This window comes from Stylophora pistillata, chromosome 12 (assembly GCF_964205215.1).
Source record: "Stylophora pistillata chromosome 12, jaStyPist1.2, whole genome shotgun sequence".
NCBI classification, from domain to species: domain Eukaryota; kingdom Metazoa; phylum Cnidaria; class Anthozoa; order Scleractinia; family Pocilloporidae; genus Stylophora; species Stylophora pistillata.
The window spans coordinates 8401187-8414728 of record NC_142530.1 but is presented as its reverse complement, the minus strand read 5'-3'; the positions used below and the strand labels follow the sequence as shown (position 1 = coordinate 8414728).

Sequence of the window (13542 nt, the reverse complement as noted above, 5' to 3'; positions counted from 1 at the left end):
CTACCGTATAAAACGGAAGAGATTGTATTGGGAAAGCTATTTAGACATCATTGTGCGACAACGATCTGGAAATCTGATGAATATTGTCTTGTCCTTACAGAGCTACCAGGCGGAATTGCCCATGACGTTCTAGCACCTTTTGAGTAAGTTTCAGTTGCTGTCCACACGACGTTCGAAAAAAACTAATTTAGATTATTAAAACCTCGAAAACAAGAGCTAAGATGAGGTCCAAATCGAGGTCAGTAAACATTAAAAAAACAAACAAAAAAGTAACCGTGGGAAAGTTTGCTTTTACAATCAGGGTGTTGAGTGTCGAAGTCAAACAAATCAATGTGATCTCCAGTCGAGAAGGATAGCGCACAGCGTTATAATGTATTGTAGAATCATCTTAATTGAGGTATCGACGATTAAAATATGTCGTATAGGTCACAAAAGCGTTTTAAACTTCTCCTTAGTTAACAAGGATGTGACAATTTTCTTCCGTTCAATTTTTCATTTTCTAGAAACTAAATCATTTGATTAGTTGTCTATTTCAAGTCAGTCATTGCCAGTGTCGTGACCCTTTAACCATTCGATTCTTTCTTGTCGAAAGGAACACAGGGAACCCAAAGTAAAGCAAAGAGCGATATGACCAAGGTTTGATCCACCACACGATGCATACTCGACGATCTTAAAAAAGCTCATAAAAATGTTGGGCAAATTGCTTAAAATTTCTAAAGAACAGAACAATGTTTTCCCTGTAGCACTTGAATGGGTTAAAACTTTAATTAAAATTGTAATACCGTGCACTCGTTTCATTTGACAGGTCTGTCAGCAAGGATATGCAATTAGGCCCTAGACCAAGGAAAATATTTTGCAATGTGTTTGAACGAGTTCAGACTTGTATCCTGACTGTAACCAAAATGGAGCTCGAACTTCCAGAAGTTAGAAGGCGATCAATACGACGCCGAGAGGTCTTCATTGTCGTTCTTTTGGTTGTCCTTTTCTCAACTGCGGCGTTTCTTATTGGCTATTTCGCAATGAAGGCTGAGAAAAACGCTGTAATATGCCGACCAGGCAATGGAGGAGATAATAACGGCAACAAACCCAAACCCACTCTTCCATCCAGCAAGGAAAAGTACCATGACATGTTTCAAGAGGAAGTACAGGCCAAAAACCTCGAAGAAAACCTCAGGTGAGAGCTTTCCTTAACTTTCCTTTAAGATTTACGATACAAAGGGATCTAAATGCATTGTTTATCACCTTGCTGATGATAGAACGGAGAGTGGCACATACATGTTTATAATTTGACACTACATATATCTAAATGATAGAAAATAGAAAGCGGTTAAAAATGTCTAAGCATAATTTCGCATTATTTTTCACCAGCCTAACCTTGACACTCTTTCTTTCGACTGATGCCAAATTATGATAAACTTATTTAATTACTCTATTCAAACGCTTAACTTGTGGATAATACAACCAAACAATTTAGTAGCTACCTTTAGGCAGAACACATTACTTGTAGCCTCACAGAAGTACGGCTCATAAAAAATTCCGTTCCTGAATTAGAGCTATCCTTAATTCTGACGTGATTGACATGCGGGGGAGAAGACACCCCAAGGATTTTTATCATACGCCAAGCATTCATGCACTCTAAACATAAGATTAGAATTTGCTCATAGAAAAGAGTAGGAGCATGGTAATGATGTTGACTGCAACACGAGATTATGCTAAATGTTTGGTGAACTGATCCTCTTAAGGGATACTGACTGAAATATGTAGTCGATTTCTAGCCGGCATGACTTTTTTCTTCCAAATGAGGTTATTTTGGAAAAATAAGGTAAAAAACTTTCCTAATGCATGAATTTCGCAACTAGAAAAGGAAATAAAAAGACACTGATCAATGTGTTTTCTTTTCAAATAAATAAATATTTTGCTTTCAATTTAAGTTTCTGAAACAAATAAAATGCTTCGCCAGCTATGGTAACGAGCCATAAACGTAGATAATCGAATGCAACCTGAGTGATTTTTTGCTCATAACCAATTGATATTAATGATGCCGACCAAAAATAAGGGTTGTAAAGGAGAAGGAACTGAAAAGTAGACTTTCTTCACCGAAAAAAAAAATCATCCGAGTTTGGCAGTATTTGTGACCGCAAATGTAGATGGTGTTTGTAAATGTGTAACTAATTATATATGTTGCTTAGCTTACCCCATTAGGGCTCGTTGTAGATTAAATGATAATTTCAAACACTGTGCCCGTTAAATTGGAAAACGGCTTTTTAAATTAATCTGCATCAAAAGATCTGCGTTCACACGGAAAAACAGATAAAAATATCGGTGTCCACACCACAATGATGAACCGCCCGATAAAGGATTAAATGCAACTTTGAACATGCGCGCTAAAAGCCGAAGCTTTGCCCGCTAGTTGTGAGCGTCGTATTATATTTAACAATTATTCCACGAGCGCGCGTTCGATATGAGATAATAGATAGCCAACGAGGCGCGCAGCGTTTTCGAAGAGCTCCGTTCTCGGTAAAAGATATCCATATACACGAGAAGATTGAGCCGGTATTTTTCAAAACTATCCACCCCAACCGCTGTTTTCGGAAAGCTTCATTTTCGGTGACGAATTCCTCCGACGGTGTTTACGAAATTATCCACTATAACCGCCGTCTTCAAAAAGTTTCGTTTTGGGTGACAAATTCCTCTGGCGTAGTTGTGGACAGTATGCCTAACTGAGTAAATGCAGCTGCGTTTTCGAATCCAAGCGTAGCCGTAGTCTCAGTATAACTTATCCAGTCTATATGTAAGGTTAAAAATGCACGCTCAGTAATGAATTGCTTTTTTGATTTCCAATACAGGTTCATTACATTAGAGCCTCATATGGCTGGATCGCGGCGTCAACGAGAACTTGCTGAACATATAGCAGAAAAATGGAGGGTGTATGGGTTTGATAAAGTGGAAATGCCGGAGTACATAGTACCACTCTCTCTCCCTCAAGAAGACAAACCAAACAAAGTAGAGGTCTTTGTAAACGGAACGAAATCGCTGACAATTCTGGGAAAATTAAAGGCAAGTGTACAGTTTGGTGCATAATAGCCATTATCACTCGGTATGTTACATTGGCATTGGGGGCCTCTCTTTTGTCGAAATAGAGTTAAAATAGCCAGCCAATAAAGAAAACAAAATTCCACTATGAAAATTAAAATCAGGACGGAATGTCGAACATCTAAGTACTAAAAGGGAAATAACTACAGTACCCTCTTAGTGCGTAGCGATTTGTAAGGCATTAAAAACTGAAACACTTAACACTTGAGGTATATAGAAGTGAAAGTATCATTTGGTGAACGTTAGGGCTTATGTTTCCAAGAAACGATTTCGTAAACACAAGCAAACAAATGATCAGCTTTTTCATATCATGGTATAATATATATTTGAATTTCATTTTAAATCTCTTTTTTTTTCACCATTTTTTGTAGGCAAAATCTGAGCCAACTGCCAAGAAAGCATTTGACTATTTTCCATATTTTGCATACTCACCGAACGGAACTGTTGAGGGCAAACTCGTATATATTAACAAAGGATCCAAAGATGACATCGATCTCCTTTTAAACCGCACTAATGTATCTCTAACAAACAAAATTGTCATCGGAAGAGGAATTCATGCACAGGTAAATATAGTCTTATGAACAAAGGCGGTTAGTTTCTGAGGAAGCTGTGGTGCTGAGTTAGTTGGGAAGCATGATAAGATAATTAGCTAACGTAAAGAATTTCAAAGCTGACGTATGTTTTGCTGAACGAATGGAAGAAAGGGTCTGACGAAGGGTTCTAACGAAGGGCTAATGCTCTAAACGTTAGCTTTTAAACTCTTTAGGGTGGCTAATTTTTGAAGGGTTCTGACGAAGGGCTAATGCTCTAAACGTTAGCTTTTAAAATCTTTAGGGTGGCTAATTTTTGAAGGGTTCTAACGAAGGGCTAATGCTCTAAACGTTAGCTTTTAAACTCTTTAGGGTGGCTAATTTTTGAAGGGTTCTAACGAAGGGCTAATGCTCTCAACGTTAGCTTTTAAACTCTTTAGGGTGGCTAATTTTTGAAGGGTTCTAACGAAAGGCTAATGCTCTAAACGTTAGCTTTTAAACTCTTTAGGGTGGCTAATTTTTGAAGGGTTCTAACGAAGGGCTAATGCTCTAAACGTTAGCTTTTAAACTCTTTAGGGTGGCTAATTTTTGAAGGGTTCTAACGAAGGGCTAATGCTCTAAACGTTAGCTTTTAAAATCTTTAGGGTGGCTAATTTTTGAAGGGTTCTAACGAAGGGCTAATGCTCTAAACGTTAGCTTTCAAACTCTTTAGGGTGGCTAATTTTTGAAGGGTTCTAACGAAGGGCTAATGCTCTAAACGTTAGCTTTTAAACTCTTTAGGGTGGCTAATTTTTGAAGGGTTCTAACGAAGGGTTAATGCTCTAAACGTTAGCTTTTAAACTCTTTAGGGTGGCTAATTTACATGATGGACTTAACTGAAAAAACCAAATATCTCAATATATTCTAGTTTGATTTCAAACGAGCAGTTATGGCTCAGGTTAATTAGAACAGATACTTATGACCAGTTATGATCAGTTCACGACAAAACCCAGAAAGTAAAAGTGCTTCAAGGGTTGTTAATAATATTCAATCAAATGAAATGGGCATAGGTTAATTGACATACATAAGTTAATTGACATACATATAGGTTAATTGACCACTCCCCATAGGGCTTTTCAGGGCCAACACCCACCCATCCCACCCCAGGGGAGGACATCCACTAAACAGTAATCTCGTGCGGAATTAACGTCTCCTACCCCTAACCATGCAGGAGACGGGACCTACGGTTTATTCGTCTTTATCCGAGAAGACTAGAATATCTATCTGTTTCTTGATTATAGAAAGGTAGAAAATTCTCCTCCCTTACTTTAAGACCATGAGTATTGGTCCGGAAAAAAAGAAAATACACAATTACTGGTAGAACCAGTAGTTCTCATTGTGGTCCATGCAAACAACTGAAACAAATAATTTGAATTGAACATAACATTATTACGAATCCCAACTGACCGAAGACAAACCAGTTGGCTATTTAGAAGCGTGGCCGAGGATTTGAACTCGGAGCTACTGTGAAACAAATCTAGGTAGTGGTCAAGGCGGGACTCAAACCCGGGAGCGGCGGATTGCGAGTTCGACACGCTGACCACTCGGCCACACTGCCTCCCGAATCGGAAAGTCATATTAAATGACTGCCATGGTGTATTTCTTTTCTTGAGTGGAGATCCTACATGGTTTCACACGAATTTCAGTCTTAAAGATAGAACACAAGCCAGCTGGGATGTTTTGCGATAAATAGTACATGTAGATTATTAACGATATCCCTGTTGTTTTTCATTTAATTGTATTGTCCCTTTTTCAATGCAGAGTACTCATTTCGATTGATAATGAAAGCATTCTCTTAGCTGCAAAATCAATGTAAAGTTAAAACACACTTATTTTCTAAAACACCGTCCCTTCCATAACAGACTGACTATGCGGTCGAACTCGGAGCTGTCGGAGCCCTTATATTTCCGGATGTGCACTCATCTAGACCAAATGGTACTTATCCCTACTCGTCAAAGGTCTCTGGCGATGCTGTTTTCGAAAGACCAGAGGCTGCAAACTTTGGTGACCCCCTCACTCGTGGATTGCCATCTACTAAAGGAATGTACCGAGGACCAAACAATTTGACTGTCTTCGCAGCAGTTCCAACACAGCCAATCTCTTATAATGATGCTGTAGAGTTACTAAGTCACCTTCAAAGTAAGAGAAAAATTTGACTTCGTTACTGTTTTTTGAAAGACAAAACTATTAAGGAGGAACCCAGTTATCTTTCATTTTTGTTACCTTTCAATCTGAAAACGGCCAGAGCGATGCTACTAAAACTGTTTTTGCATAGATTTTTCAACGTGAGACGTTTTCTCTATCCTATTTTTTTGCAAGTTCCACTTTTTTTGTAAACTTCCAATCTGAAAACGACCGGAGACGTTCTACTCAAAATGTTTTTTGCAAGTACTTTTAGCAGTGAGACGTTTTCTCTATCTTTTTTTTTTGCAAGTCCTCTCACTATTTTTCAATTCCTTATTTTTTCAAAGCCTTCTTTTTCGTATTTGCAGGCAATTTGGTTCCAAAAGAATGGCAAACAGAACTTAATGTCTCTTTCAGGAATGCCACAGGTCTCACCAGCTCAGACACAACTGTGCGACTTTCTGTCAATAACGTGGTAGAAACAAAATCTATCTATAATGTTATTGGAACCATTTATGGTCTTGAGGAACCCGACAGATATGTATTAATCGGCAGCCATCGAGATGCTTGGTTTTTGGGAGCCGCAGACCCCTCAAGTGGCACCGCAGCTCTACTGGAAATATCACGAGCTGTCAGCGGGATGCTTCGAGAAGGATGGAGACCTCGACGCACTTTGAAGTTCTGCAGCTGGGGGGCGGAGGAGTTTGGCCTGATTGGCTCAATAGAATGGGTAGAACAGAATCAAGAGATACTATCTGATAGAGGCGTTGTTTATTTGAACACAGACGTGGCTGTTGGTGGTAACTACGTTCTAATAACCCAAAATTGCCCCCTTCTCTCGACAGCCATATTTGATTGGGCTAAGAAAGTAAAAGATCCCAACGCGTATGGGAATAAAACCAGTCTATATGACATCATGGTGGATAGAATGCCTTCTTCCAGCAATCCCAGCGAACCTTATGTTGTACCATACCTTTTTCTCAGTGATTACTTTCCTTTTTATTTGTATTTGGGGATACCTTCCGCTGATTTCAGCTACTTCTATGGGCGTAACATGGAGCTGTATCCCGTCTACCACACGCAAGAAGATAACTTCTATTGGATGAAAACATTCATCGACCCAAAGTTTGAATTTCACGAGGCTGTTACAAAATTTGAAGGAGGACTGCTGATTGAACTGTCAGACACACCTATTTTGCCATTCGATGTCACACGTTACGCAAATGCGTTACTAGCCGGTTATAAATCACTTCCCAAAGAAATGCATAACGAAAGCCTTCCGACTGAGTATATTCAAAAAGCAATTTACAACTTCATGGAAGCCAGCCACGCTTTCGAACGAGCCAAGTCAAAACTAAATCCGGATACTACTGATCCATTACGCATACGCATGGTCAACGACCAAATGGTGCAAATCGAGAAGGCTTTCATCAGTTCTTCAATGCTCTCAGATCTTTTTCTTTCCAGGCACTTGTTTTCGCGCACAGCCTTTCCCTTCCCGGGGGTTTTGCAGGCACATAAAAACGGAAAAGGAAACATAAATGAAGTGAAAAAGCAGATGTCACTAGTTGTAGAGGCGATATCGTCTGCGGCGGAAATATTAAAACCACTACCTACCTAGGAAAGCAGATACAATTAAAGACCATCAACATGCGAGATTTTTTCTTAAGCCTACACTAGAACTTTTCAACGAAGAAACCTTGTCTAAAAGGGGAATAGATTAGGCTTGAAATAATTTGGAAGGAAAAATGGTTGGTTTCCGTCTTTCAATTTTAAGTGAGTAGTCCCACAAAACCGAAAAATACAATACTTCAGGGTTCTAAGATGGTGAGCCGGTAACGTCAAATTTAAGGGCTATCCTCAAAACTACAAGGATCTTCCATTTTACAGGATAAAAGCATTCCTTTTGACATGCAACGTTTATCATATCATATACAATGGCAGTTACTAAAGGTTAGCTCTAACAATAACATGATGAAAGAGCTCTCAAAATTTTGATTGCAACACCTCTAAAGAAGTCTTTGTATCTAAAATGTTATATTTCTTCTCGCTCTCCGAGCTCGAACACGAGAATTTTACCACCCCACTGTACTCAATATGTACCGTCCAAATGTCTATCATTGCTCTCCGTTGAGAGCTCCTTTCTTTACGTCATGAAAGAAATATATTATTTTTTAGCTACTTTATTGGTGCAAAAGTATTAACTTTTTAAAACTGTTTGAAACAGTTTTAAAAAATCGCTTGCTTCTTCGAGAGTCACGGGTTGCTTGGGATTAATGACTTGATGAGTTACAGATCGATACAAAACCGATCATGTTTACCATATGGAATTGAAATTTTAAAAATGATACAGATAAATTCATACATATGAACTTTCATCGACAACAGTAACTGAAATAAATGTGGATTACAGACTAAATTCATAATTAAGCTTTTCACAGATTGGTTCCTTCAACACACCTTATCAAGACACAATTTTAGTTCATCCAGGGGAAAGCCACTCAATTTTACTGCTGCCTTTCGAAGCGTTGATTATCAGCAAGAAGAAAGTAACCGCAAGCAAACCTGTTTTGGTCGATCACGGTGGCCTGGAATTATCAAGTTCATGTACTGGGAATAACTTTTCAAATTGCTTTTGCCGATGGAAATAAAGATGAAAGTAAAAGGAAATATAACGAAGACAATTTAGAATAAACATCATTTGGGATGATATTAGAGTCTTAAGACTCAGTTGATATCAATAATTATTTTTTCGAGTTGTTGATACCTCAATATAAAACAGCAACCTTACTAAAAATAAAGAATGAGGTGAATGGCGGGAAATCAAGTTCGTCATAAACATACAAGCCACTCGTTACTTTCAAGTGCGAGTTACATATTTTATTTTTTAAATTATAGACCATCATGTAAATGCATACCAAAATGTTTCAATCTACTTGTTGCACCTTTCACTAATTGTTCATAACAATGCAGCCACATTCAACTCAGCTACTAGAAAAAATTGCTTTTCGTTTTCTTCAGATTAGATGATCCTTTAAAAGGGTACAAGATAAAGATCACAAGCGTCAGACATACTTTTCCGCAATCGTGACTACGTATAGAAGAGGGTGTTAGTAATACTTCTTAAAAAGTTTAAATTTTCTGAAAAACAAACCATTCTGAATATTCTATTAAGGTTAATTCAACAAGGCCCGATGCTAATCGTAGCATGACAAATTTGGCGATTTCTGAAGTTAAACTTGAAAATTGCAGACAATAAATGCACTGGAAAACATTCAGCTGAGCCTTAAAACATTCTTAGTGCTTAGACAACGATGGAAACTCCAGAAAACTGTCATTATTCTCCTTTATTTCTGAAGAAGAAAGGCCTTTTTTTAATTAAAGATAGTTTAAAAACCAAGGTAACGAGTCACATACCTAAAGAACTTTTTTTGATATATTTTTAATTGGGATAGATATTTTGGTATCAAGAGGAAATATTTCTGTTCTGAAGTAATATCTTTTTGCTCAGATGTGGTTATTTTTGCATGGCACGTGTGGGCCACCGTGGTTTTGATCTAATGGTTTCCTTTTTTTTTTTTTTTTTGTTCCTGGAAGGTTAAATATTGTATGATCATTCAATAAATGCATAAGGAAATGAGGATTCGGATAAAAAAAGGGTAAATTGCCATAGACGATTCAGTGCGTACGCTGTTTACAAAAAAAGTGTAAGCATTAAATATTTTCAATTCTCAAATATTATGTACTTATTAACTGAGTGGGAGTAGACGATTCTGCGTACACTTTTTGCAAAAAAAGTGTAAACATTGAATATTTTCAATTCTCGTGTATTATGTACTTATTGACTGAGTGGGAGGGTCAGACGGGAAAAATAATTGGCTCGAGGTCATCATGGACGGACCGAGCGCAGCGAGGTCCGTACCTCATGATATCTTCCCGTCAGGCCCGACTAACCTCAGTCAATAAGCATTTTATCGTATGTCTACTAAGTGTTGAAAATTTCAACCTAAAAGGACGTGATGGAAGCGAACCTTTCAAGTGGCACGGCAGCTCTATTGGAAATATCACGATCTGTCAGCAAGGTGCTTAAAGGTGGATGGAGACCTCGACACAATTTGAAGTTCTACAGCTAGAGGGCCGAGGAGTTTGGCCTGATTGCCTCAATAGAATGGGTAGAACAAAATCAAACAATTCTATCTGATAGAAGCGTTGTTTATTTAAACACAGACGTGGCTGTAGGTGGTAACTACACTCTAGCAACCCAAAACTGCCCCCTTCTCTCGAAGACCATAATTGCTTGGGCTAAGAAAGTCAAACATCCCACCGTGTAAAGGAATAAAACTAGTCTGTATGACATCATGGTGGAAAGAACGCCTTCTCCGAACAATCCAAGCGAGCCCTATGTTGTACCATACCTTTTCCACAGTGATTACTACCCATTTTGTATGTATCTGGGGATCCTGTCTGCCGATCAAGTTCAGCTACTTCTGTGGAACTGGAATGGAGCTGTACCCTGTCTCTCACACACACTAAGAAAATCTTACAGCTGCTGCCGAATTCTGCTTAAGGTAGTACTTTTACAAGTATCATGAAGCGCCTGAATTTATAAGACAAAGTTAGCGGCTATTATGGGGGCCAATGACCATAGAGGCTTGGCCGGACTTACGAACAGGAACAGGCGAAGTTGTGAAAAATTTAAAACGTGTAAGGCATGGTGAGAGAAATATTTTTGGGGGTCACGGTTTTAACTAAAAAGGTGGTGCTCCCTACCTTAGTTTTAAAATTTCTTTTTTAAAAAAATAATTAAAAAAGAAAGTGGTTAAAAAACCTTTGCCTGTCAATGAACACCAATGGTAACGATACACGAGTTTTGAAACTGTGCTTACTTTTGGAATTGTTGCATAATGGTTATGTTATAGCACTCTTTTCTCGATTGATACTTCGATCTTATTACTAGGGAGAAATGGCTTTGTAGGCGGAAAATACAATTAAAAAAAAAGAATTAGCCCGTCGTTATTTTCACGCGTGAGTTGTTTTTTAATTCATTGAGACTAAAGACCAATACTTAAAGACATTTTATTAAAAGTTTTCAGACTCAGCAATAACAATAACAAGTTTTTTTATGCTTCCTCCTGATTAGATGATTCCTTCAATCCTGCAAGATGTAAACACTCAGGGCTCAGACAAAAGTTAACTGGAATTGTAACTACACGTAAGAGTGGCTGTTGGCACTAGTTAAAAAGATAAGGTTTTTGAAAATAAACTATGCTTTATATTCTAGGAAGATGGCTCAGTATGTATAACCAGTTTAAAGCCTAAAAAAACTAGGTTTGTATGTAGTTTTAGCAGTTGTTCTGAAATTGTTTAAAGTTTGAGCAAAAGATGATGATATCTCCTTTTCCCCAATACCCAGTTCAGTGATTGTAACAACACACGAATGGTTGTTGGTGGAAAAGTCAGCAATGGATGGGAAGGGCCTATGATTCTTTTGATCTAGGTTGTTGGTAACCTGTGATACAAAAATCGTTCGCCTGGGAAACGCCCATTAAAAACGACATTAGGAAGCTTTGGATGATTTTTTCAGCAGCTTCAGCTATTTAGAGGCTTAGCAACGTCTTTAAATTGCGCAAAACATGGCTTATTCTACTTTCTTCGAACACATAAACTTGCTTCTCTTACCGTTTCAAGCCACCTTGTCATCCTGCGACTGGTCTGAATGCATTAGCCTTGTCTCCTACGACGACGTCTTCGGCGGCTGCGTCGGATGACTCAACCCAGTAAGCGACCAATCGGTCCGAAGATTGGATCAGCTGATTTCTGCATCGGGCCGGACAGGGGGTTATCATCTTCGCCCACAACAATGTAACCATTCACCTCTCCCCTCTATTCTTTTGGCTCATCAGTATCTTCGTCCCCACTATTCCAGTCGAAGTCACTTTGGTTAAATCGAAAAGAAAACGTCAGTTTTTCTGAATCCGAATTTATAAAGTACATGAAACACTCGCCATATTCACGGTACAAAGAATAATGATAATGGTAAAGATGAAACATACATATACATACATATCTAAATCGTCTCTGGGTTCCTTATACGCAGTGTATTTCCCCTGGTTTTCATTATCGTCAAACGAAAATGCCAGTCTTATGGCTGGCACCAAGCCGAGCAGAGCTATCAATAGAAGCTTGTTCATTTCGTCGTCTGCTTCAATTCTTAGTTTTAGATCAAAGCGGCGCAATTTATGCGCATTGGACGGGGCGTGGGCAGACCTTTTTCAGTTCAAAAACATCAACACATCCTAAAAACTGTGGTAACAAAATGAATTGAGAGTATGTACAAGTACTTCCTGTGCGTCCACAATCATGACGATCAAAACATGACTGCAATACAGTGCCGGTATTTATAACTGCTGAGAATGTTCAACGAGCAATATTTGTCTCAGTCTTTATTTGCATCTAACTATATGCCTCTATCACCGCCGATTTCTTTTATTTTGTTTTTCGTTTTTTCTTTGCTTGTATGTTTCTTTTGTTCCTTAGTTTACACAGAAAGCCTCACGTCAGATGTTCCTGTGAAAGGTAAAATCCAATCCACTCCAATTTTCGGTATGATATTATAATGAAAGGGTCACGATAGAATATCGATTCAGTTATGTTGGGGAGAAGGCGCACTGAATGAGAACAGTTTAGTGTCAGATGCAAAAGATTGTTTCCCAATGAATGATATGAATATTAGCTTTTTTGTGTTTGGTTTATTATGTCTTTTTTTTTTTAATTTTTTAAATTTTTTCATTTTTCAAGTTCCTCTTTTTAACAAAAAATAAATATAAATTTTGGAAATATAAATTTTGGTCGCTTTTCGTGTTTATTTCGGGTGAAAAATTAAATCTTAAATAGAGACCCCCCAGATAACCAAAAGATGTTTTTTCTTCTAAATATTTGCAAAAAAATTGTTAAATATTTTTTTCCAAATAACACTAAAAACTGAAAGCCAAATAGTGCATTTGAAGGATTCCGGCGAACAATTACACACCATAAAAGAACTTTATTCATTTAGAAACTACAAGTGCATTGCACCTCCCATAATTGACGTAATTCTTAACGACGTGAAATGTTTTTAGAAAAGGGAAAAATTATTATGATATAGGCCTAATGTGTTTTTCCCCTTACCAAAATTGGGACGACCTTCGGCCTTACGCCATTGGAACTTTCCTTCGTCCTCTTGACTCCGTCAAAAGTCAAAAGAGTTACTCTTTCGTTATTTTATTAAACATAATGAGCGTAGTACCCATCGTTCAATTGGCCAATTCAGTTTCCAAGCCGATGCTTTATCAGGTTGTAGTGTCCGCATGTGACTAGATATGTCATAAAAGCAATAGGACGCATTTTTTCCGGGCTCCATTAAAGAAATGGGACACAGTTTTTCGCTCTCTATAACGTGATAACGCCGCGCGGGATGTTGAGGAACACAAGGAAAGCTTAAACACGTTCTCCTAACAATCCAAGTAGCTTTATCATGTTGTAGTGAAGTGAAGTGAAGTGAAAACCTTTATTAATTTATAAGGCTCAGGGTAGGCCCATTAGACGCAAAAAGCTGTCTGTTATCAATGGGAGCCCTGAGCAACAACATTAAAACATTACACTAAAACATGTAATAATATAAATAGAGAACTATTTACAAGTAAAAGATTAAAAGATGTATAACACGAAATATCATTAAGATAATTCGTTAAAAAGAGTGCAACCATAATAGTAGAAG

At 38.0% G+C, this 13542-nt stretch overlaps 2 protein-coding genes across 2 annotated transcripts; one reads left to right on the top strand and one right to left on the bottom strand.

Moving 5' to 3' along the window:
* Positions 1-852: 852 nt before the first annotated feature.
* Positions 853-7972, top strand: LOC111334480 (putative N-acetylated-alpha-linked acidic dipeptidase). Its single transcript, XM_022940235.2, has 5 exons — positions 853-1174; positions 2847-3057; positions 3465-3656; positions 5525-5801; positions 6155-7972. The coding sequence occupies exons 1-5, from the start codon at positions 903-905 to the stop codon at positions 7405-7407; spliced, it is 2205 nt and encodes a 734-aa protein (XP_022795970.2). The 5' UTR covers positions 853-902; the 3' UTR covers positions 7408-7972.
* A 1204-nt stretch (positions 7973-9176) lies between these two features.
* Positions 9177-11982, bottom strand: LOC148718665 (uncharacterized). The gene is made up of 2 exons (XM_088741662.1): positions 11850-11982; positions 9177-11721 (listed from the first exon to the last, which is right to left on the bottom strand). Exons 1-2 carry the CDS (start codon positions 11975-11977, stop codon positions 11670-11672), a joined length of 180 nt encoding a protein of 59 aa, XP_088597788.1. The 5' UTR covers positions 11978-11982; the 3' UTR covers positions 9177-11669.
* Between the last annotated feature and the right edge of the window lie 1560 nt (positions 11983-13542).

Coding starts and splice junctions, on each gene's coding strand:
- LOC111334480 (XM_022940235.2), top strand. CDS start 903: ATGGAGCTCGAACTTCCAGAAGTTAGAAGGCGATCAATACGACGCCGA. Junction 3,657..5,524: donor GAAGAGGAATTCATGCACAG/GTAAATATAGTC, acceptor CTTCCATAACAG/ACTGACTATGCGGTCGAACT. Junction 5,802..6,154: donor GTTACTAAGTCACCTTCAAA/GTAAGAGAAAAA, acceptor TCGTATTTGCAG/GCAATTTGGTTCCAAAAGAA.
- LOC148718665 (XM_088741662.1), bottom strand. CDS start 11,977: ATGAACAAGCTTCTATTGATAGCTCTGCTCGGCTTGGTGCCAGCCATA. Junction 11,722..11,849: donor CCCAGAGACGATTTAGATAT/GTATGTATATGT, acceptor ATTTAACCAAAG/TGACTTCGACTGGAATAGTG.